This window comes from Felis catus, chromosome D2 (genome assembly GCF_018350175.1).
Source record: "Felis catus isolate Fca126 chromosome D2, F.catus_Fca126_mat1.0, whole genome shotgun sequence".
Taxonomy (NCBI): Eukaryota; Metazoa; Chordata; class Mammalia; order Carnivora; family Felidae; genus Felis; species Felis catus.
The window spans coordinates 77,455,032-77,478,419 of record NC_058378.1 but is presented as its reverse complement, the minus strand read 5'-3'; the positions used below and the strand labels follow the sequence as shown (position 1 = coordinate 77,478,419).

General features: G+C 48.5%; 1 protein-coding gene across 10 annotated transcripts in view; it reads left to right on the top strand.

Moving 5' to 3' along the window:
- FGFR2 (fibroblast growth factor receptor 2) overlaps window positions 1-23,388 on the top strand; it is a 109,776-nt gene that overhangs the window by 69,490 nt on the left and 16,898 nt on the right. For 4 of the 10 annotated variants that reach the window (XM_019813922.3, XM_045040761.1, XM_019813918.3 and 1 more), the window contains 6 exons: window positions 944-1,091; window positions 4,538-4,740; window positions 15,540-15,691; window positions 18,573-18,694; window positions 21,005-21,115; window positions 22,587-22,777. In XM_019813922.3, the coding sequence (XP_019669481.1) occupies window positions 944-1,091; window positions 4,538-4,740; window positions 15,540-15,691; window positions 18,573-18,694; window positions 21,005-21,115; window positions 22,587-22,777 (927 nt within the window). Of the gene's footprint in view, window positions 1-943; window positions 1,092-2,346; window positions 2,492-4,537; window positions 4,741-15,539; window positions 15,692-18,572; window positions 18,695-21,004; window positions 21,116-22,586; window positions 22,778-23,388 lie in introns of all 10 variants that reach the window. The other 6 variants (XM_019813923.3, XM_019813921.3, XM_045040760.1 and 3 more) reach the window with 3 other exon arrangements.

The window sequence follows — 23,388 nt, the reverse complement described above, 5'->3', positions numbered from 1 at the left end:
AGTAAAATTGCAGAAGGGACCCCACGGGGTGCTGGCAGGGCTATTCTAGTTGGAGTCAGAATAATTCATCTATTTATCAGCCCTGAGATCTCAGACGAGACGTTTAGGCTCGGCCGCACATCCATAAAAGCGGGGATTGTGCTGCTAGGTCCCCGACAGGGTAGTTGTGCAGGGTCCACGCCATGGCGTGCACGGAGCGAGCTTTGTAACCTCTAGGCATTGTACCAGTGTGCATCGTTACCGCCGATGTCGTTCTCTCTTAACACGACGTTAGGGTCCGGTGGTAGTAGCCATCTTTTAGAAACCATTTACATTTTGCTTTAAAAAGAAAACTCCTTCCCCTTTGAAATCCATCCAAATGTGGTTTAGACACTAACCTTCAGAGAGTGGTTTCGCATTAGTGAGGTGCTGAACAAGGAAACTTTCTCCTTGTGTTTCTTAATTTGGTTCCTTGCAAGTCCCCGTGTTAATGGCATCAGCCTCTTTATTTTTTAGATCTGTCTTACTCTGCAGGATGGTGATAGCCAGCGGCAGCTAAGTCTGTACACCCTCTTCTCAGCCACTGCCTCCCGTGTCTCCCGCATGTGGGTGCCCATAAGAGAGCGTCCTTAAAAAGAACAGTCTTCCAGTAGAACCATAGGTAGCTCCACTAAGACCTCCCAACCAGTGAGAACACCAGTGCTCAAAGAACTAGAAAATGACCAACCCGGAACTACCAGTCCATTCTGCTGGGTATCCATCACACCCTTCCATCCCTCTCCACGGGGTCACTTCTAGTGTCCACCCGTTGGCTTACTTTGACCTTTCTGAACCCACAACCCGTCGAGGCAGCTGTTTAGACCTAACGGAGGCTGTTTTCTTGTGGTGCATTGGTGGTGGGACCCTAGACGGTACAAAGTTCCTCCTGGTTGGCCGTTATATTGTTCTCCTGTGTCTGTTCCAGCACTCGGGGATAAATAGTTCCAATGCAGAAGTGCTTGCTCTGTTCAATGTGACGGAGGCGGATGCTGGGGAGTATATATGTAAGGTCTCCAATTATATAGGGCAGGCCAACCAGTCTGCCTGGCTCACTGTCCTGCCCAAACAGCAAGGTAACAACGTTCTGTGTTTTTTTGTTTTTTTTTTGTTTTTTTTTGTTTTTTTGTTTTGTTTTTTAAAGAAGGCTGGATATAGAAGCTGAAAAGACTTGGTGCTTTGAGAGACTGCAGGCAGCTTATAGGATACTCTGTGGCCTTGGTATATTCATAATAATCTTTCTCTGGTGATGCAGCTGGTATGATGCCAGTAGCCATGGAAAAATGCCCACAATGTTCAAAATGTTGCTCTAATTTCTTCCAAAGATTGCCTTCCACCCCCCACCCCCCCCCACCCAGTTTTTAAGTCGTTCCTTCTGGTTAACCTTGTCCGGGCTGCACATGCCCCATCGCTGTACATCTTCTGCATTTTAAATACACACCGGCATGCCTGGTTGAATTTGTGACGTTTGCATATCAGCCGAATTCGTACCTTCTCCTGCCGCAGATTTGTAGAGAAATATCGGCACTGTGTGATTTTTCCAGCAGAACATTACTTCTTGGTGGCGTGACTGGTGCTCGTGAGATACTGCCCTTGATCTCGCCGTCCCCTCGTCGAGCATAGTCCATTTTAATCGGTGCACTGCTGGACCCTGTCAAAGGCAACAACAGGTTGCCTGCCTTAGTTTGTCACGACCCACACTTGAATGTTGATATTAATGAAAAAAAAAAAAACCCACCCCGTTTCTCTGCTACCAAGATCCTACTTCTGTTGCTTTCCATGCGACCTAAGTCAAAATGGTTACGCAGGAGTGAAAATTGGAGTCTGGTAGCTGACACGCAGTTCCACCCTGGTTGGTTCCCACCGGGCCGGAAGGGTAGGCCAGGTGTCCACCTGGGCTCGTGTCCAGTGTTTTGTTTTATGACACGGTCACTGAGACAGAACCATCCCTTTGTCAAGGTGGGAGTCTGCAGCCAACAGGACCAGAACCCAGCTTGGACTTTTGGGCGCCAAACTTCTGGAAAACCATCCCTAAATCCAAAGCAAAACAAAGGCTAAGAGAATGGATCTCTGTGGGTTGATTTTTCCATGCGTTTGATTGCATGCATGTCTAGGTGGTGAAGCCGGTGTGGTGACAGGGCCTGTGGAGGTGAGCTGCTCAGTGTCGTTCCGTGTCTCTCGGTTGTGGGCTCTGTGGACGGGCTGCAGTCGGAATCTTCTGGTGGCCAGCACCTGCCGGAGCCCCCGGTGTGATGCCTCACGGTTCCACGGCCCCCTCCACAATCATTCCTGGGTCGTCTAGCCTTTTCTCTTGCTTCCCTTGTTTTCTAGGCCGCCGGTGTTAATACCACGGACAAAGAGATTGAGGTTCTCTATATTCGGAATGTAACTTTTGAGGATGCTGGGGAGTATACGTGCTTGGCGGGTAATTCTATTGGGATATCCTTTCACTCAGCATGGTTGACAGTCCTGCCAGGTACATCCTGCTCTTTCTCTCCACGGTTGTTGCCCTTTTCTTGGTTGATTGCTACAAAATTAACACCGCTTCTGTTCGCAGAAAATGGCCCCTTTTATCCCGGCATAGAGATTTTTTTTAAAATGTCTAAAATGATCCCCCAGGGATAAGACAGTTGCCTTTGGAAATTTCACTCACAATGAGATCCCACCCTCACGTGAATGATCAGGTAAAATTTCATCCTTAAAAAACCCAGAGGGATCTTAACATTTATCGTGAGTCACGGAGTCAACGTACAAATTCTCACCCGTCCCTGTTTCCCTTAAGGAAGACGTTGAAATTACTTTGTAACATACAAAGTAGTTTTTTCTCATCTCAGATTCCATTTCGCTGAAATCCCATGTGCACTTTTGTTACTTTGCTCCACTCTCTCTTTTTTAATGATATGTAAATAGATGGATGTCTGCCGAGGTGCCGGGGGAGCCCCACCTCTGCACAGAGGGTGTACAGAAGCAGTGTGTTACCTACCTCGGGAATCGGTGGCTTGCCGTGTGTTACAATAAAGTGGACCCTCGGCTTGCTTTTCCTGCAAAGCATGCTCTTGCCATCTCGGGCTTGATGTTATTTCTGCCCTGCGGAGAAATCAACATCGGTGAAGCCCCGTTGCCTACATATTGCTGCTGCCTGGATCTTTAACCGACATCTCTGTCCTGGTCGAACTTTTCCTGATAATCCCTACCTACTGCCTCTGTGCCTTTGTCATTGCCTTCGTGAAACTGCACAGACTGACTGGTTTGCCAGCTCGTGATGTCCCACGGCAGTTATTAATCGCTTATGTTTAGAGTGCCGTGCCTACCTGCATGCTTATTGTATATCCCGTCAAAATAAGTCGATCGTTTCATCTTGTGCTGTGTTGCTGGAGGTTTTGACTGTCATGCAAGTATTTTTCTGGTTACAACGCATAAGCTTTAAATAATACCATTTGTATCCATTCTGCCTTTTGTCGTGAGTCTGCTCTGTGAATATTTGCTTTGAAACAATGAGATGCCTCTTACGTTGAGCTTGCTTTTTTACCTGTAGTACTGCATTCCGCAGGTGCGTAGTTGGCCCCCCTTAACCAATTTGCCCGACGGTACTAGCACATTAACTGTAAGAACACAGTTTGAGAAAAGTACTGTTCGGAAATACCCTGCCTGTAGCTTGATGAGCCTTGAGGGCGAAGGAGGGAGCGGATATCGTTTATTGCAAGTTGGTAGACGAACGTGCTACCCACGTGGAACACCATTTCTGTGTTCAAGAGAAACACTGTAGTGACATCAGTATAACCAGAGACACAAATTGCAAATGGTAATCGATGAGGGAATATTACCAGCTTTTCATGGTATGGGCATAGCGATTCTATACTAAAAGCAATTTGGTCTTTAAATGAAATGCATTTATTTGTTGCGTGGAATACCAGGCTGGACTGTATTAAGAAATTTGAAACTTTTCCGGGCCAGCCCTACTAGATGAATATTTATTTCATTTCACATGAAAGTGTGTTCGTCTGGGGTAAATTACCCTGTCCCATCTTCCTTTGGAAGAGCTTTATCCAAATAAGAGTGATCCCTTCAGATGCAAAAGTGGGCACTGTTTGTATTTAAGAATTTTAAATTTGCTTGGCCTCAGAGACCACCGTGGAAGACAGTCCGTTTTTTCGTAGGTGTGGTTAACTGTCGCATTGTGCCCGAATGCCTAACAGAATGTAGCCTTGTAGCCTGCTCTTTGTGCCTTGGTGGGAGCTAGTCCACCGTGATCTCTGCATTGCAGAGGCCCCTTGAGGCTAGAGAGAGTGGCCGTGTGGGCCCTGGTGGTAAAACGAGGAGCCCTTGGTTGCTCGCCTTCATGGGGAGAGGTGCACGGCAGGCCCGTAGCCCGGGCCTTTCTGCAGCCTCGAGTCATTAGGGAAACCCGTCCTTGGGAATGGTTGTCACCTTGTGTTTCGTTTAACTGTGCCAGGGCGCATCAAGCCCGTGTCCTAACTCTGTGGCCTGCTTATCTGTTCCTCCCCTGTGGTCTGCACTCCAGCTCCTGTAAGAGAAAAGGAGATTACGGCTTCCCCAGACTACCTGGAGATAGCCATTTACTGCATAGGGGTCTTCCTAATTGCCTGTATGGTGGTGACGGTCATCCTGTGCCGAATGAAGACCACGACCAAGAAGCCGGACTTCAGCAGCCAGCCCGCTGTGCACAAGCTGACCAAGCGCATCCCCTTGCGGAGACAGGTAACAGAAAGTAGATAAAGAGTTTGAAGAAGTTTACTCCTCCCCCGTGTCCCAGCCAGCCCTTGGGTCTTTTTCTCTGCTTCGATGCCATCTGCTCCTGTGAGCTTTCACTGTGTGAGTGGCCCCAACATGCCTCTTAGTGGCCGTCCAGTTAGTATTTGGGGCTTGGAGAGTCAAGTCCTGGTGCCCCGGGGCGGGGCAGGGTGGGGGGGGGGGGTCAGTCAAGTTCCAAGGGCAGGAGAGCATGATGGTGGGAGACTCTCGGAGCTAATCAGCAGAACTGGAAATAACACAGGGAGGCAACGCCCTTGTGTCTTTGAGGCTCAGGTGTAGCGGTCTTTTTGAACCACAGGCCACTTGTGTCCCCTGCGATCTAATGCTTTTTTTTGAGACCGGCTTATGCCACGAGTTAGAAAGACAGGGGCGTTAGTTCTCTTTGACTTATCTTTTTTTTTTAAATCAAGGTCAGAAACTTACGCCCTAAAGATGGATCTGAACTACCGCTTGATTTAAACCAGACTGCGATGTCTGTCTTGACTGGGTTTTGGCTCGACCTCTCTGATTCTTAAAATAGAAATGTATGCATATATTATGTTATTGTTAATCGTTCACAAGTGTGGCTGTGGGTTTGGTGGTAGAATGATTGTTGTATCCAACGAGCGACAGATTGTCTTCAGCCTCGTGTCTGGTCTTTGGCGGTCACCTTTTGCTCTTGTGTGCGTCCTGATTGGTTTAATTTTGCTTTGGGGAGACGGGGCAAGAGAGCCCCTGCACCTCTGCTTTAAACCAAGCCTCCAAAGGCGAGTGGGACAGGATACGCTTTGACCCTTTCCTCTGTGTTCACGAAGACAGAAGGGGAAGGCAGATGTGAACGGAAAGTGTCTACAAGCAAAGCATTTGGGGCGGTGTTGTTTCTTTTGAAACAGCAAGTAAAATGGCCAACTCACTGGCTCTGTTTCAGTGCATGCTTTAGTAGAATTTACAGGGCATTTGTTAAAATTGCAGATTCCTTCGTCTCAGCCCCAGAGATTCGAGCTCGGTAGGTCTTGAATGGGGCCAGGGATCTGTATTGCGTGTAAGCAGGTCCTTCGGTGATTCTGAACTGCACTCCGAGAAACTCTGGGTTAATCCCAGCTCTGCCCCTCCCGGGACTTCAGGTGGCGATGACATTTTCTGGATCAGGCATTAGGACGGATTAGGAACCAGTTGGCCAGCCTCGGTTTTGGCATGGCACCGGCTGTTCTCAACCCAGCTCCGGGCTCCGGGCTGAATGGGTCCTTGTTGACTCGTTGGAAGCCACGTATCAAGCAGTTCTTTATTCTTCCTAGAGGCCGAGGGTAGCATTTGGAGGGTGTGTCAAGTGCAGGTGATTGCCCAAATTGTGTTAAGAGCAAGGGAAATCAAGGTGCCCATTGGGTCCCTCCTGCCACCAAGAATGCTATTGTTACTGAAACCACACCACTGTCATTCTTGGGGCTAGGGAAATAATGATGGGGCTGCTTGTCTGACTTTGGGAGAGGCCAGTTGGAAGGTGACTCTCACATGGCCAGGTGGCGCCTTCAGTGACATTCAGGTGCTGTGACCACCCGTTCCCCTCCCTCCTCCTTTCCAGTTACCTCCGGGCCATTCTTTTTTTTTTAATTTTTTTTTTAACGTTTATTTATTTTTGGGACAGAGAGAGACAGAGCATGAACAGGGGAGGGGCAGAGAGAGAGGGAGACACAGAATCGGAAACAGGCTCCAGGCTCTGAGCCATCAGCCCAGAGCCCGACGCGGGGCTCGAACTCACGGACCGAGAGATCGTGACCTGGTTGAAGTCGGACGCTTAACCGACTGCGCCACCCAGGCGCCCCGACCTCCGGGCCATTCTTACAGCCACCGTCTTGAGAACCTGACCTCAGGGAGCTGAAGAAGGGAGTGGTGTTCCCATCTCTATGATTTGTTGTTTTTTCCTACCAGGGGAAAATGCTACCTTCTGGAGGAAACCTGCAATTTGGTGTAGCTAGACGATTGTCCCATAATGATTGCATCATCTTTTTCTCTGCAGCTGTTACAGTGCTCTTTTTACTTCCATATAAAAGAGGCAGCTGCCCTTAAAATCTCCTTGACTCAACCCTAGTCATCGTATTTTCGTTTCTCTTCGGCTCACTGGCCTTTCGTCTTTGTCCGTCTCCACCTCGGTTGATCATGCTTCCTTCATGTCCCTGTGTGATCGAAGGGAACACTAGGTCGTCTCCTTTTTTCTCCCCCCGCCCTCGCCTGCTTCCTTTCTTTATCATAATTTCCTGAGGGCTTGGTCCGACCCAGGTTCTGTGCAAGATACGGCCTGTCACCTTCACCAGTGGTTCCAAGGTGATTTGGGGGCCATCATATGTAGTGGTCTTGGGTTTTAGTAAGGTCAAGTAGAATAAAGAAGCAGAGGAAAGCGCACAAATCTCTGGGAGATTAATTTATTTGGGGGGATGCTGACACACCTTAGCTCCTCATAGATGTCGAAATGGGTTGTGCGATTCTTTACGAAGAATGCGCCGTCAGGAAGCACGGCCCCTTTGGTAGAGGAGGAGGTGCCTGTCAGGTATCTGGGTACAAGAGGGTTATTGGAGTGTAGCTGGAGTGAAAGGCCCCATAAAGGCCGGCAGAGATGTTGATGACAGAGAAAATACCACGGAGATGCCAAACATACTTTCCCCTGGCGACAGGTGAGCCTGTAACCAGATGTCTTAAGGATGGGCTGTTCCTAGTTACTTGTGAGGCCACTTTTCATGCTGTATTAGCCCAGCCTCCTCTATGACGCAGGTAACACCGAGAGTCTTCATGATAGAGACCAAGTATTTGCTTCTTGGCCCTGACCCTCCCCCCTCCACCAGCGCGCACGTGCGTGCGCGCGCACACACACACACACACACACACACACACACACACCGCATCTCACTCAACCCCCTCAATCACTGTCCTCCTTTTAGAACGAGAGGAGTCATGTTTTTCCTTTTCCTTTTTTTCTCTTTCTTTTTCTTCTTCTTCTTCTAATCCTACTGTGAGTGTTTCCTTCTTGACATTTACTAATTTGGACCGGACTTAACGGTTACAGGATGTCTCCGTTTGTTATTTTTTTTTTTTTGAGTCAAAAATACTTTGCTCCAGTAGCTAAGAAGAAGTTCCTTGTGTTCATTTCCCAGGAATTGTGAGTTTTTTGAGGCTCTTTATGCATTTTGATGCTTGAGGAAAGAGAGAACTTTTTAGTCGGAGGAGGCAGGTGGCAGCCGGCATCTCCCCGTGTCCCTTGACAGGGGCTCGTGCTGTTTTCAGTGCCGGGGCTCGGACACCAGGCCGGCCACTTGCTCACCTGCTCCTGTTCCTTTGGCATCAGCGTGATCAAGGGGGCCAGCCCAGAGGGGGTGTCCTCATGAGCTTGTCAGCTCTCGAGCAGGTGCCCAGGCTGCCAGGGGACAGCCACAGTCATTGTGAAGCAGCCTTTATACACCCACGAGTTCAAGAGAGGGCTTCCCTTTCTGTGAGCTGCACACATCAGCGGGGCGTTCGTGGGGAGGGGTGCAGAGGAAACGGAGGGTGTTTGTTCAGGAGGCATGTGGTATTGCTGGGTTTGGTGAATCAGTTTTTCGGTGAGTACGTAAGTTTCCTTCTCGGGAGCCAGAAGTTTCCATAGGGCAGGATGGACATTTCACTTTTGCCGTAAACAGATAAAACCGTCTCCTGGGTAGGGGCACACATGTGCATGCAGGGCACACTCCCGCCACTACTCACCGCTGAGAAGGGCCCCCAGGGTCTTTTTCTGAGGCTTTGCTTTCACCTTCTTGGTTGCTGATATGGTTAGATCAAGGTCCTCTTGTTTTTAATGTTTTATTTATTTTTGAGAGAGAAACAGAGTACAAGCAGGGGAGAGGCAGAGAGAGAGGGAGACATAGAATCTAAAGTAGTCTCCAGGGGGCCCTGGGTGGCTCAGTCGGTTGAGCATCCGACTTGGCTCAGGTCATGATCTTGCAGTTCGTGGGTTGGAGCCCTGCCCCGGGCTCTGTGTTGACAGCCCGGAGCCTGGAGCCTGCTTCGGATCCCGTGTCTCCCTCTTTGTCCTGTCCCTCCCCTGCTCACATTCTGTCTCTCTGTCTCAAAAATAAATAAACATTAAAAAAAAAAAAAAGTAGTTTCCAGGCTCTGAGCTGTCAGCACAGAGCCTGATGCAGGGCTGGAACTTAGGAGCCATGAGATCATGACCTGAGCTGAAGTCAGACGATTAACCAACTGCACCACCCACGTGCCCCAAGGTCATCTTTTTTTTTTTTTTTTAACAATATCTTTGAGATAAGTGGCATGTTCCCAGGGGCCTGACGAACGGGACAGAAGCTGTGGGGGGACCGGCTGGGTGCATGTGATTCAGGAGCCAGTTCTTGGGGGCTGTGCCTTCGTGGGTATTAAACACGCTGAACTCTGTGAAGGAGGGTTCCACTTCTCGAAGCTCATTCATCGTCTGGCAGCTAAATGTCATGATATTGGAAGATTCTCCACCTTTTGGTTAGTCAGATGGTCTAATGAAATCTCCCTGGTTCCAGAAAACGCTTGGGTTATTAGGGTAGTCATGGATGGCTAGCTGGAACCTTCCCTTCCATGTGGGTGCCTCGCCCTCCCTGGTTCCCACTGGGCTGTTAGCTCCTCTCAGCCTCTGAAAGATAGGACAGTTTGAGATCTAATTTGGATTTTGGCTGATGGGATCTTCTAAGAAGCACCAGCCCATCCAGGACCGGTGAGTCATTGCTTTGATGGGTTTACTCATGGAATCCCAGGCTGCAGCCCCGGGGGGAGGCAGAGACCTGGTGAGGGAGAAAACTGATAAACCGCCTTGCCTGATGACTTAAATATTGTTATGGAGGGAAACAGAATCCAACCCCAGAAACCCCTCAAACCTTTATCCCAGCCGCCTGGTTTGAGGTGGTGAAAACATTTTGTTTGGCCATTGGGGAGGGGTGGACAGGGCTTAGAGCACAAGTATGTTAACTCGGGGCCTTAATGTTCTGGTTTAGGGGATCCCCAGCTTCAGAGTCAGGAATTAGTGACACCCGTGTGTCCCCCCTCTCCTCCTTGCTTCTATCTGCCCTGTTTTCTGTGAGTCCCCCTACCCTCCCTTTGTTCAGTCTACTCTAGTGTACAGAAATGACTCTCTTTCTTGGTGGCCCTTTAAAAGGAAAAGAAGAAAGCCACTTCCTTGCTTAGTTTCCCATATATACCGGGGAAATACGCGAAACGCACCTTTTGTTAGAAGTTTGATTTATGGCACGTGTTAAAGAGAGTCCGGAAAGGGGGGAGCTGAATGGAGACAGAAAACAACATACATGCCAAAATCGTGCCTGCCAGGATTGAGGAGTGAGAAGGCGGTTTATTTGAGAGTGTTAGTGTGTATTGTTCGCCAGTGACTTAATTATTGCCATTGGTGGACTACTTTTAAATTAGATAGAATATCCAATGGGGTAGATAATGATTTCGTGCAAAAAAAAAAAAAAAGCGATAGTCTCCTAGTCCTGAATTAGTCCAGGGATTCACAGGTGGACAGTGGGGATTACTTGAGGGTCCCGAAGGGAAGACACTCTAGCGAAACGCAGTATTTCGTGGAGGAACCAGTCGCCTGCAGAAGATTGTACCCAGCCCCGGAAACACATTCGCTCTCAGCAGAAGCAGAGTGAAGAGAAAGCCAGCCCGAGTTTACAGTCCCAGAGGGGATTTTAAAAGCTCAGTAAAAAACGCGTGGAGGTCAAATTAAGATACACCTTCACAGAGTGACCAGATTCTGTAGTTTCTTATATACCTCTGGCATTTTCTTACCTTTCCTCCCCTTTGCGCTTCTTACAAGAGTATTTTCCAGATTTGCACGTTGAATGTAAACCTCTACCCTTCATCGGCACAAAACCTCCATAAGTAACCCTTTCTGTAAACACGGTTTTAAAGTTTGAACAGTAGTGATAGCAACAAAGTTCGTAGAGGGCTTCGGTTTTAAAAGCTTTGACACGAAAACCTTGTGGAGATCGTTCGGAGGAAGCTGCATATGTACGTGAACTTTTGCCATGGGTCTGTGGGCAAAGATTCCTTACGGGTCATAGGTTAGCCGCAGAGCAGTTAACTTCTGACTGGTAAGTTTTTCTTTTCTTCAGCAGCCCCTAAGCCATATTTGTCATTAGGATGTTCTTACGCTTTCCCCCTGCCCCGGGACCGACCCCTGACTCCTGGATCCTTTATTTCTTGGGTTTGCTCTTTGACTTGCTGGAGCCCCGGCCCATCCCGGCTGTGAGCAGAGGGTCTCATCTTCCAAACTAGGAAGGCACGTCCTGTCCTGCAGTCAGCCTTCCCTGCCGGTGGGGTTCCGGTCTTCCCAGAGCACACAGTGTGACAGCATCTCCCACACAAAACGCCCGCAAGCTGCAGGTCTTCCAGGTTCCCCGGAGGGGCTGCCGGTCCTGAGCTCCCTTGGATCTGGGCAGCCAAGGATTCTGAAAAGGCGCTAGGAGAAACAGTCGCGACGCTGGTAGCAAATATCAACCGAACTCTTCGCCAGTGCCAGGCTCAGCACTAAATGCTTTATGGGTGTGACCTCATTTTCCCCTCATGGTAAGTCTGTGGGGTGGGAACTTTCCTGGTTTCCTTTCGACGGGTAGGAAACTCTAGTCTAGGAAGGTTCCACGACTTCCAAGGCGCTCACAGTTGGCCAACGTTGGAACCGGCACGTAGTCCCCCGGGTGGTCCCGTTGGTCAGAAAGCCACCACCTGAGTGGAGCCCCGTGTCGTAAGCAGTTAGCAGAGGAAGGGTACCAACCAGAGTTGGCTGCTAGGCCAAGCCCGGTCACCGGCGTGCCCACATGGGAGGATGCAAAGATGCCACAAAACCCAGCCCGGTAGTGCCGGGAAAGGTTGCAAAAGCAATCCTCTCGTTGTTTTTGTTTTTGTTTTTTTTAAGTTTATTTATTTTGAGAGAAGGAAAAAGAGAGAGAGAACACGAGCAGGGGAGGGGCGGAGAGAATCTCAGCACAGAGCCTGACACGGACTCGATCCCATGACCATGAGATCATGACCTGAGCCGAGACCAGGAGTCAGTTGCTCAACTGACCGAGCCACCCAGGCGGCCCATGTGATCTGGTCATTTCTAACTCCTTTAGAAGTCACTGGATGTCAAGCACGTGTGCTCTGCTGTTTTCCCCCCTCCTGGGACAGTTCTACCTTCCTCAATTCAGATCCCTACCATTCTAAAAAATATTTTTATTGTTAAAGTGCTTCTTCGGGGGGCGCCTGGGTGGCTCAGTCGGTTGAGCGTCCCGACTTCGGCTCAGGTCACGATCTCGTAGTTATTGGGTTCGAGCCCCGCATCGGGCTCTGTGCTCTGACAGCTCAGAGCCTGGAACCTGCTTCAGATCCCGTGTCTCCCTCTCTCTCTGCCCCTTCCCTGCTCATGCTCTGTCTCTCTCTGTCTCTCAAAAATGAATAAACGGTAAAAAAAAAAAAAAAGTGCTTTTTCTAAAACATAAAAAGAAATACATATGCCTGGTGATAAAACTCAAACGACTTGGAAAGTTCTGAGGTAAGATGAGTTCTGCCCCTTCCCTCAACTGTGAGTCTTCTCTCTCTCTCTCCCCCCGCCCCCGAAGGTTAGCCACTATTCAATCTCTTCTATATTATTCCTGAAAGTTAAAAAAAAAAAAAAAGGTTGTGTTCTCATGCCCCACATGGGGAGGCCGCTCTCTTATGCCATAGCCTGTACTCCTTGCTGCTGTTAAGAGCAGAGTTTGAAGACATTCCTCTTTACCCAGAACTGTGCCCCCTCTTCTCCGTGGGGTTTCCCCTCATCGTCATCGATGGCAGCACACCAGATGCAGCGATAGTGGAATTCTGGAATTCCTGCGGGTCTGATGATGACAGACTACACGGCTGGCCTCGCGGAGAGAGTCCTGGCTGCAGGATTTGCCAGACCGCGGCCGTTGGGGGCCTGTGTCGTCTCGTCCCAAGACTGACTTTTCCAAGTCTGGTTGGTTCTTGTTGCCCGTGACCCTCAGGGACCAGTTCCCATTGCCGTGAATGGTGACCTTTGCCTCTTTGTGTGGGAGAACGTTCCGGAAGACCGTTTTGTCTTTGACAACACCAGCCTCCTTCTGTATCCATAGCACATGGCCTTGGTGCAGGGTGCTAGGGTTTGGGGAAGCATCTTTGGCCAAACCCAGTCCTGAATCTTTCTGATTCCTTCTCCGCGGATGGAGCTCAGGATGTTTGTGTGGTCGCTGAAAACTGTGTACATCTTGATGTTTTTTGAGGGACCCTGGTTTCTGAGAGCCCTGTAGCCGAGGCCGTGTAGCGCAGTGAGTTGGGGCCCACGTGGAGTCTGGAGGGGGTGCTCCCGGTTGTCTGTTTGGCCAGGGTGCCGTCCCTGCCTAGTCCCTGGCATTAGTGGGGAGCAGTACTGGATTCCACGGGAGTTGACACAGTTACCTTTTGTCCTTTCCTCCTCCTGCCATTTGAGTGCTTAGACACTTGGGTGTGAGGCCTCAGCCTCTTGGAGCCGAGTCTATCCGTGAGGTCTTTCTCAGCTCCAAAAGTTACGATTCTTCAGCTCCTTTTTAAAAAGTTATTTTTATTTTTATTTTTTTAATTTTTTTTTTCAACGTTTATTTATTTTTGGGACAGAGAGAGACAGAGCATGAACGGGGGAGGGGCAGAGAGAGAGGGAGACACAGAATCGGAAACAGGCTCCAGGCTCCGAGCCGTCAGCCCAGAGCCCGACGCGGGGCTCGAACCCACGGACCGCGAGATCGTGACCTGGCTGAAGTCGGACGCTTAACCGACTGCGCCACCCAGGTGCCCCAAAAAGTTATTTTTAAATTGCTTCCAGCGAATGACTTTGCTCATACTCTGCATGTAAAGCTTAAGAGTAAATGCCCCTGTCAAAAGACCGCTCAGAAGGGCTCAGAAATGTTCTCTTGTACGTTTTAAAAGATGATAGAAATTCTGGGTTAAAAATCCCATACGTCTTGATTTTATTTTTTATTTATTTTATTTATTTTTGAGAGAGGGTGAGCATGAGCAGGGGAGGGGCAGAGAGAAAGGGTGAAAGAATCCCAAGGAAGCTCTGAGCTGTTAGCACAAAGCCCGATGTGGGGATCGATCCCCGGAACCGTGAGATCATGACCTGAAATCTAGAGTCGGATGCTTAACTGACTGAGCCAAACAGGCACTCCATACATCTTGATTTTAATACCGAAACCAACTTCCTATTCCTAAAATGACTCCACCTCAAACCCCCACCCCAGTCCATTCTTGGGCTCTTCTTGGATTTTTCCCTGCCTTCAGGGCACTTTGGGCTTACAAAGGAGAGAATGAAGATTTTTGTCTCAGGAAAAGTATGGGTCTTCCTGTTCCCCGCGGGAATGGTTCAAACTCTACCCCGCGAAAGGTCATCGCAACTAAGTATGTTTATCTGCCCTCGGTCCTTGCCACCTTAACTTCAAAGGTATGTTTGGGGGCGCCAGGGTGGTTCAGTTGGTTATGTATCTGGCCTCAGCTCTGGTCATGGTCTCATAGTTGGTGAGTTTGAGCCCCACATCAGGCTCTCTGCTGTCAGCACAAAGCCTGCTTCGGATCTTCTGTCCCCCTCTCTCTGCCCCTCCCCCGCTCATTCTCTCTCTCAAAAAATAAATAAATACAACTTAAAAAAAAAAAAAAGATGTGTTTGTAAGCATAGCTGGAGAGTCCTGTTGACCTGGGCAGTCTTGCAGGGGACAGAACCAGAGAGGAACTGCGGGCTGCTTTGATGGACCACGTTAAGCCTCATGTTCCAACTTTCTTGAGCCAAAGTCTTGTTCATGGTTTAGAGTGAGGTGGTGGTCAAGCAGCCCACAGTTGTACCAGGATGGTGTAGTCATCCTCGGGATTGGCCTTCAAGTGGGCTCCACATGTGTTTTCCTTATAGAAACTAGCCCAGGAAAGACACCGTATTTAAGAAGTAACCGTTTTGTCAGACGCGGACTGAAATGGTTGGGGGGTGAATGAGAAAACTCGGTGTAGCCCTTGCAATCTTCAAATGGAAGAGGAGATTTCCCACATCATTATGAATACAAGGATGCGTTTTGTTTTTTTTCTCCTTGACTCTTTGCCCCACGCTTTCAATCCATTAGCCTCTACAAAGAGGCAGTTGATTTCCGTCGAATGGCCTGGGCGTCACCGGTTCCCAGAAGGACTAGGGGGGAAGCAGAGAATGGCCCTCAGTGCCTGGGTCTCCGGTTACCTTGAATTAAGACCCTTGGAGCTATGGGATGCCCTTCACATTCAAATCCTAGAGCTAGTTCCTTGAGACGCTTGGCTTTTCGTTCCAAAAGACAGACGCCATATCGGAGAGCTGATCGTCTAACAAAAAGTTTTTACGGAATTTCACAGGCACAGAATTGATTCATGATATGAGCTGGTGTATGGGGAGATTGGTCATGTGGGGCTCCGGGACAGGTAACAAGGCAGTAATGAAGCTCATGGGGTTGTTGTTGTGTCCTCAGGTGGCTGTTGTGAGGAATTCGGACAGAAAGATGACTTCTATTTTGACCGGGTGCTGTCTAAAGATGTTTGCAAACCCGGTCTTGGGAGCATAGGAGGTGGGTGAGATGTGGTGCTGCCGAGATAGGAAGACAGAGGAGCTGGAATCTGATTCTTGACTTTGGCCGGCCCTCCCACCTTTCTTCCTAAGAATCGACCATCTGGCTGGGCCCTGGCCGGCTGCCAGCCTTCTCAGGTGGAGCCAGGATTACATCTGTGTCTTTGCATTTTGCATCCAGGTTTCTGCCGAGTCCAGCTCCTCCATGAACTCCAACACCCCGCTGGTGAGGATAACCACACGCCTCTCCTCAACGGCAGACACCCCCATGCTGGCAGGGGTCTCCGAGTACGAACTTCCAGAAGATCCAAAGTGGGAGTTTCCAAGAGATAAGTGAGTATTTCCATTGGACACATCCCCAGATGGAGACTTAGGTCTAAATGGGGATGTTGGATTGACATTTTCTTTTTATGGTCCTTAACTGCAAAGGTCATGTCTGACGATGTCAACAGGAGTGAGTGAGGTTGTATTTCTAACCACCTCCTGAAAAAGAAAAGAATTGATTCTCTCACTTTTAATCGTTCTTTAAAAACAGCTACTAGGCATGGCTGGTCTCCAAACAAGATGGTACCTTGTTAGCATTTTTTTTTTTTTTTTTTTTTTTTACTGTTTAGATCATTCATACCCAGTCACATGGACTAAATATCTCACTTATAAAAACACATGTGACCTTCCAGCTGCTGGTGACTAGAACATGACTGTTCTGTAGTCCATTTCTTTGGAGAAATTAAATGTAAAATACAAATTGCCCTAGGAGTCTTCACTCAGTGTTGGCTGTTTTTAATGGTTATTCATGTAATATGGGGCTGAAATGGTTCAAATATGGTATCTGACATCAAATTTCCCGTGGTCCGTAGTATTTTCCTTAGTGGATGGTGTGGAGGTGTTCTGATCCGATGTTTGTTCTAATCAGCATCCCCACCCGGGCTCTGTGGAAGGCATTACCGGGAGCTGTTTATCTCTTGATCTGGCTTGATGTCCACGTATTTGGGCTCTCTTGGACTGGATCTGAATCCTGGTTCAGCTAGCCAGTGGCTAGGCAACCTTGATTTTCTGAACTTCCATTTTTATAAACTAAAGATCATAGTATTGACCTCCCAGGACTGAGCACAATTCTTGGCTTCTGAGTTTCCCTGCCTTGTGTTTCCCTTCCTGTACGGGTAGGCTGAGAGCTCTGAACCACAAACATCAAGAAGATGGTGGGGCCAGGCAGAGAGTCTGTGAGGCAGATCTTGTGCTCCCAGCCCTCTATTTCTGGTCCTGCCCAGAAGACAAAGTATGACGGTCCTTGAAGACCGTCAGCTCACTTGTTGTAGTCGTTCGAATCTGAACATTGGGAATAGTAGAAGGTGGACATCCCAGACTATACGTCTACATTCCCCCACCTGCCGTAACCTCTTGCCTGGCTGGGATACAGCTTTCACTCCCTGTCTGTCTTGGCATTTGCAGTTATCTCCCTAAAGTTAAGTCAGAGAAGTGTTTAATTACAATCAAAGAAACTCCTACACAAACTTGGAGGTACCAAGGTAAGCTTTTCTAGAGACTGGGTATGACGAGCTCTCTTTGGGAAGAGAGGTAGCTTACATGGCACCTGTGATTTCGATTCACCCAACTCCACACCAGTTTTGTTTCCCAGCAGCCAATTTCGAGATACTAATGTGTGCCATAAGCTAGGACCAAATAATTCTACAGGTGTCACTCTGTCAAGAGAGCTAATGGAGGTAATTTCCAGTGTGTTTGTGTCCTGTAGCGAAAAGACCATTCTTCGTTCGGGACTTGTTTCTTGAACAATAACTGGGGAGGCATCAGAGAAAACACAAGGTGTGGTTTCCTTCCCTGGAGAAGGTGGAACGAGAACGGGGTTGTTTCTCACCAAGCCACTTCGCTCCCTCGTTTGAGTGTACCAGTCGGAGGGTGTGCACATTCCTGCACGAATAGGACTGAACTAGGGGGCTGCGATCGTATCGTAAGAAATCCCAGCTCTCAGGCTCAGTGCACGGTTTTTGTCGCCTGTGACGCTGCAGCCAACAGTGGAAGTCTGTGTGTGCCTGACCGTTAGCTCCCACCTTGGGGGAGGACCCTCAGTGCGGAAAATCTGAGCGCTAGGCATTTCAAAACGGAGTTTAGCACAAACGTAGGTGGAGCAGACTTCCAGTGAATGAAGGCTATTTAGAAGCAGTTTATTAGATTGGAGGCAGAAGTTATACAAAGAAAGGATTGTTACGCTTGTCGTAGCGGGGCAATAGGACATAAATTAGCCATTTTTCCAATGCAAATGTTTATTTTCTGCCAAGATATTAAATTTAATTTTAGTTCAGGATAGAAACAGAATGACCTCAGCATAGCATACGCCGCCTTCAGTCTTTGCTTAGCTTTTGCAAACCATTGTGTGCTTATCATAAATAGTGTTTATTTACTAAGGGCAGCTTAATACTTCACTGTGTTGTGCTTAAGTGAAAAAACCACATTCATAAGTATCCCAAAGATTTCTCTGTTCTCTTGGCTTCGAGAATGCCCAGAGACAAATCTATGGCTATTAGTATGGTGTGCACCGAGCTTCTGAGCTTAGAAATACAGTTCCTTGTGTTCACTCTGGATTTTCTTCATTATTAATTTTGGGTAGTTAAGGATTTTCTAAACTGTGAGGTCAAAAGAGAGTCCCCTCAATTTCTAGAATTTTCTTTTTCCTTTAGGGAAAAATTAGAGATTCCTTGAAATGCGTTTAAGATTCATATCATGTAACTTGGCCAGGAATGTGACCGTAAAATCCATTGGTATTTGAATAATAGTGATTTTAAAGACCTCACTTCACAGAGACAGAAAAAAAAAAAAAAAAAAAAAAAGAACAGCTTTAACATTTTTTCTTTGAGACATTCTAAATTACAAATATTCAATTGGCTCAAGATCAAAAGCTCCGCATTGTTAGCACTTAGGAAAGCTGACCACCTCACTAGCGAGGATACCTTCCACAAAGAAAATAAATCGTGAACACAAATGTGAAATTTAATAGCTGTTCCACCCGTAATTGACATTCTCTAAAACGTCACTAAGAAAATACTCAAGCGCGTGTGTACCCCAGGTCTCATTAGTTCCATATGATAAATGCTCCATGCTTTTGCAAGCCGCTGAAAGATTTTTATATTTAGTTCTGGAATTTCCCTCGCTACACCCCTTCACCAGATGCCGTGTGCTAATCCCCTATTTACACATTTAGGCTGACGCTGGGCAAACCTCTGGGGGAAGGTTGCTTTGGGCAAGTGGTCATGGCCGAAGCAGTGGGGATTGACAAAGAGAAGCCCAAGGAAGCAGTCACCGTGGCAGTGAAGATGTTGAAAGGTGAGTGGGGTGAGGGGGATGGGTGGGGGTGGGAAAGGGGTGGAAAGTCTTATCAAGAATGTTCCTTTTGTGGCATGTGAACTCTATCATGGCAGGGGTCAGAGAGCACATAGTTGACCTAGGGGTTGAGAAGTTTTCCATATAAATCAGCATCCCGGACAGACGATTTATCTTGAGCTGTGTGCACTTACAAGAAAGAAAAGCCAGTTTTGTTAGAAAGTGGTAGCCTCCCAGATTGTTCTTCGTCAGCTCCTAGGTGATGACCGTGATTTCCTATTCCCTCTATTTTTGTAGATGCTTAGAAAGTAGCAACTCACGTATGATTGATTAATTTAGAGGAGCATCGGCCTCTTGGATTTGGGTCCCAAACCTTCCCTTACAAATAAAGGAAGGTTGACCCTTTTGGAGGGAGTGAGGGGGTGCAGGGAGAGGAGGTCACACCTTCTGTTTTGTAAGAGAAACAAAACAGAATTGACACCGGTCTGGGAGAATCCCTTAGAAAGCTAAACGGACACCAGCAGGATCGGTGGCTGGGCAGAACCTTCTGGGCCATGTGAGCAGTTACCCCGGGACGTGAACGTCACATGTCGTTGTGCACTGACCTCCTAGCCCTGCTTCGTGCCTATGTCCAAGGAGCTTACGGCGTTTCAAACATTAACTTCTTCCTCCACAGTATTCTTTTATGAGACGAGTTATAGGGAACGGTTACATTATAAATCCTGTCGTAGGGATCTTAGAAAGGACGGTTTTTCCCACGTGTCTGGGCAGAGACACCTGTTCTTGAATATGGGTGCCTGACCCATTTGTGGATGCTTCCTGAATTAGGCTCTTTCTTTCTTTCATGGGCTGTCGTGGGATGATCCTGTCCCTCCCTGTGTGGGGAGGTAGCAGGTGGAAGGAGTAAGAAAGATGAATTTTTTTTTAAGTTGTTGATCTGCATGGCTCCCAAGAAAACTGGGGCGTTTTGAGGTCCTCACGTTGGGGTTTGATGCCTGGGAGGACTGTGCTCCCCCACCCCACGTGTCTCAGCTCCACCAAGAGAGGTGGCCCTCTGGCTTTCGTCTTGTGTGGCCGGGGCCTGCCTCGTGCGCCCTGGCCCTCTTGCGTGGCAGGTGTGGTGGGCTGCGTGCCCCACAACAGCCAACCTTGGCACCCCCTGGCCACGTGCCAGGGCACGTGTGGGGAGGGCCCAGGCTTCCCGCCTCCTTTGGCAGAACTTCTGTTTGGCGTCTGGAGTTCAGAAGTGGAGGTCTGGGGGGGTTATTTCTTTGGATGTACCCAGGTTGGTCCTCCCTTTCAGGATGGAGGAAGACGTTAGCCCCAGAGCCCTGTCAGGCGTCCTTTTTTTTTACAGCCAGTGGGTGGCTCACAGCAACATCCCAGCCCTGTCTGTGCTCCGTGTGTCTGTCTTACCCTCCAGTCACTTAATTGCATTGCTCCTCCTTTTGTGAAGCTGAAAAGCTTTTTGCAGTGAGGCTGCTACGTATTCCCTTAACTCATTGTTTTAGTAAATGCAGATTGTTCCATATTGAATTGGCTCAGAGAGGTTCACGTGGAAGAGGCTTGCCACTTTCTAGAAGCTGTGAGCCTGTGACTGTAGGACCTAAGCCGCTTTTCTTGAAATTATAGAGCAAAAGTTTAGAAAACTTTAATTCTTTTATGTTGAGAATCACAGCCCCCTTTGAGAAACCCATTATAGAAGGCATGGGCCTTTGCCCACTCAGAGTGCACACACATACACACACACATACACACAGTTATGAGGTGCCCCCTGAACCTGTCTGTGAATTTTCTAAGGGCTACAGGGGCTTGGATTAGCAGCACTTGGTCTAGAGAAAGTCTGTAGTGATTTGACATACCCCATCCGGGTCCCTCTCCCCACCCCTGATGCGCTCACAGTTGTTTTCAGACGTCTTGAAGTTTGATAAGGTTTTTTCTGAGGCCCCTTAGATCTGCCAGAGGATGGAATTATTTCATGATGAATTTAAACACCTCCCCCCCCCCCCGGCTCCCCCAATTTGTGAGGTTTGCTAGAAAAGAATTGGCCTTTCGCAGAAGAAGGTCTATATTTCTAGTCCTGACTTTTGACCTCATTGACCCCAAATTAGCTATTTGACACGGATCGGGGCAGTTCCCCGTCCGGGCCTTTGCCCCCTTCCCAGTAAAATGAAGGAGATGATTTGGAAAGGCTTTTCTGGTTCTAAAATTCAATTTCATGCTGTTTCAACTACGTTTTTGGCACTGACTTACAGCAGCAGCTGACGGGTTAAGAGAAAAGTAACTGGTTTTTAATTTACCGAATGTTTGTAGATGATGCCACAGAGAAGGATCTTTCTGATCTTGTGTCAGAGATGGAGATGATGAAGATGATTGGAAAACACAAAAATATCATAAATCTCCTGGGAGCCTGCACTCAGGATGGTGAGTAGGAGGAAAAAATGCTTTCATCCAAATAATTTACGCTTCAATGTTAGCATCATTTTAGAAACGGTTGGACTTTTGGATCTTGCTCCTAGGGCACCTCAAGCGCATGTTTAAAGTTCTCTTTAAAAATCCCCTTAGGAAGATGTTCCTGGCCATGAACACAAAGGCGACTTTGTGACCGTACTGGGGGACTGGGGAATGGTAGGCGTTGGGTGGCTTTGGATGGGAGGGCCTTATAGAGTCCTGCTGTTTTGAGGCCATAACCTGGAGGGTGTTCGGAAAGGACAGGCTCCTTGTGGTTTTGTCTGATGGTGCTAAGAGGGGTTTCTCAAAAGAAGACCCTATGTTTGGGGTGACAGATGCCTTAAAATGGGGATTGAGGAAGCCATGTCTTGCTATGGGCAGCGGATGGCTGAGCTCCCAAGACCAGCTTAGAAGAGGAGAGAGTCGAAGGAAGGGACACGTTATCTGCCTCGGGGGAGACAGAGCCCTGGCTTCTCCCACTGGGGAGCTGACTGGCACTTTGGGACTCCGACTGAGGATAATTAATAGACTTGAAAATCCTCTCTTTGCCTCAGCAGCTTCTCTCTTAGGTCGAGACCGGGAGTCGGGAGACTTTCCGTGGAGGGTGATGGTGGATATTTTTGGTTTGGTGGCCTTTAGCGTGGGTCTCGGTGGCCACGACTCGCGTTTGCCCGGTAGCGAGAAAGCAGCCACAGACGATGCAGAAGTGGATGGGCCTGGCTGCGTGCCAATACGATTTAATTGCAAAAACAGGCAGTGGGCAGGATTTGGCCTGCGGGCTGTCCTTTGCCAACCTCCGACCTGTGCCTCAGAGAAGGGATCGCACGTGTGTGTAAGGAGGCGTAGCCAGAAGCGTTTGTTCATGACCAACCTGGAAGCAACGTAAATGCCCATAAGTAGAGAGAAGTAAATAAAGTGTGGCCTATTTATATGGTAGAATGTATATATAGCTGTTGAAAAGAATGATCTAGATTTTTTTTTTTATCAGCCCGACTGGGTTCCTTCCTCAAGGATAATACGTAGGGGGAAAATGTTGCAAAGCCGTATCCTCACGACGCATTTATGTGCTGGAAACCAGTGCATTGCTTATCGATACATATATGTGGGTAAAATGATTTAAAATGAACGGGCAGAGAGAGATCTCTGATAGCCATTGCTCTCTAGGAGGGCACTGGAGCGCCAGGAGGGGGGCACTCGCCGTACCTCTGTTTATTTCTGGAAGACTGGGGGCTCGCTCTCTTGACCAAGTGTCGATTGGCATTTTGGGGAAGAGGAGAGGTGCCGCTGTCCTGTTTTTGTGTGTGCTTTTCCGTGTGTTCAAATTCAACAAAAAAAAAAACGCCGGCTTGTGAGAGCTCACACTGTGCTGAGGTTCCCGGGCGGGGGGGGCAGATCTGGGAAGGGTAGTTGCCTTCCTGAGCTGCTTTCTCTACTCCGTCCGCAGGGCCGCTCTATGTCATAGTTGAGTACGCCTCGAAGGGCAACCTCCGGGAATACCTCCGAGCCCGCAGGCCCCCCGGGATGGAGTACTCCTATGACATTAACCGCGTCCCCGAGGAGCAGATGACCTTCAAGGACTTGGTGTCCTGCACCTACCAGCTGGCGAGAGGCATGGAATACCTGGCTTCCCAGAAAGTGAGTCCTTCACATTCTCCTCAGTTGGGTAGATTCCAGTTTAAAAAAAAAAAAAAAGAAAGAAAGAAAGAAAGAAAGAAAGAAAGAAAGAAAGAAAGCAAGCAAGCAAGCAAGCCTGTGAAGAAAACAGGCTCTTTGGACGTGCTCGTTTGCTGAGTCAGGCCCTTGCATGTCTCGTACAACCTGGAAAATACTTACTGCATTATTCACACAGGGGCTTAGTGAACTCTTTTCAAAGCCAGAGCAGCCTCAGAAACGTCAAGGGACTGCATAGATGAGCAGAAAAGGTGTCTCCTCTCCTGAGATTCAGCTCTCGGTAGAGAGCCGCGGGCGTTGAGGGGGCGCGGGTGATTGTTTTTGGCTGTATTCGTTCTGTGCCGAGTTGGTGGACGGAGACTTTGGGTGTTGGGGTTATGGCTGCAAGTTTGAAAGGGCGTAAAATATTCTAAGAACAGAGATCAGGCGAAGGGATATCTTAGTAACACCGAGTCCTGGATGTCATCTGGGTTTATTTTGTCTCCTCTCGCGGGGTGACCCTCTGGTTAGAAGTTGGCCAGGTCCCCTGAGGTGAACCGTCTGCATTCCAAGCATGCCCCTGGCAGTGGAACTTT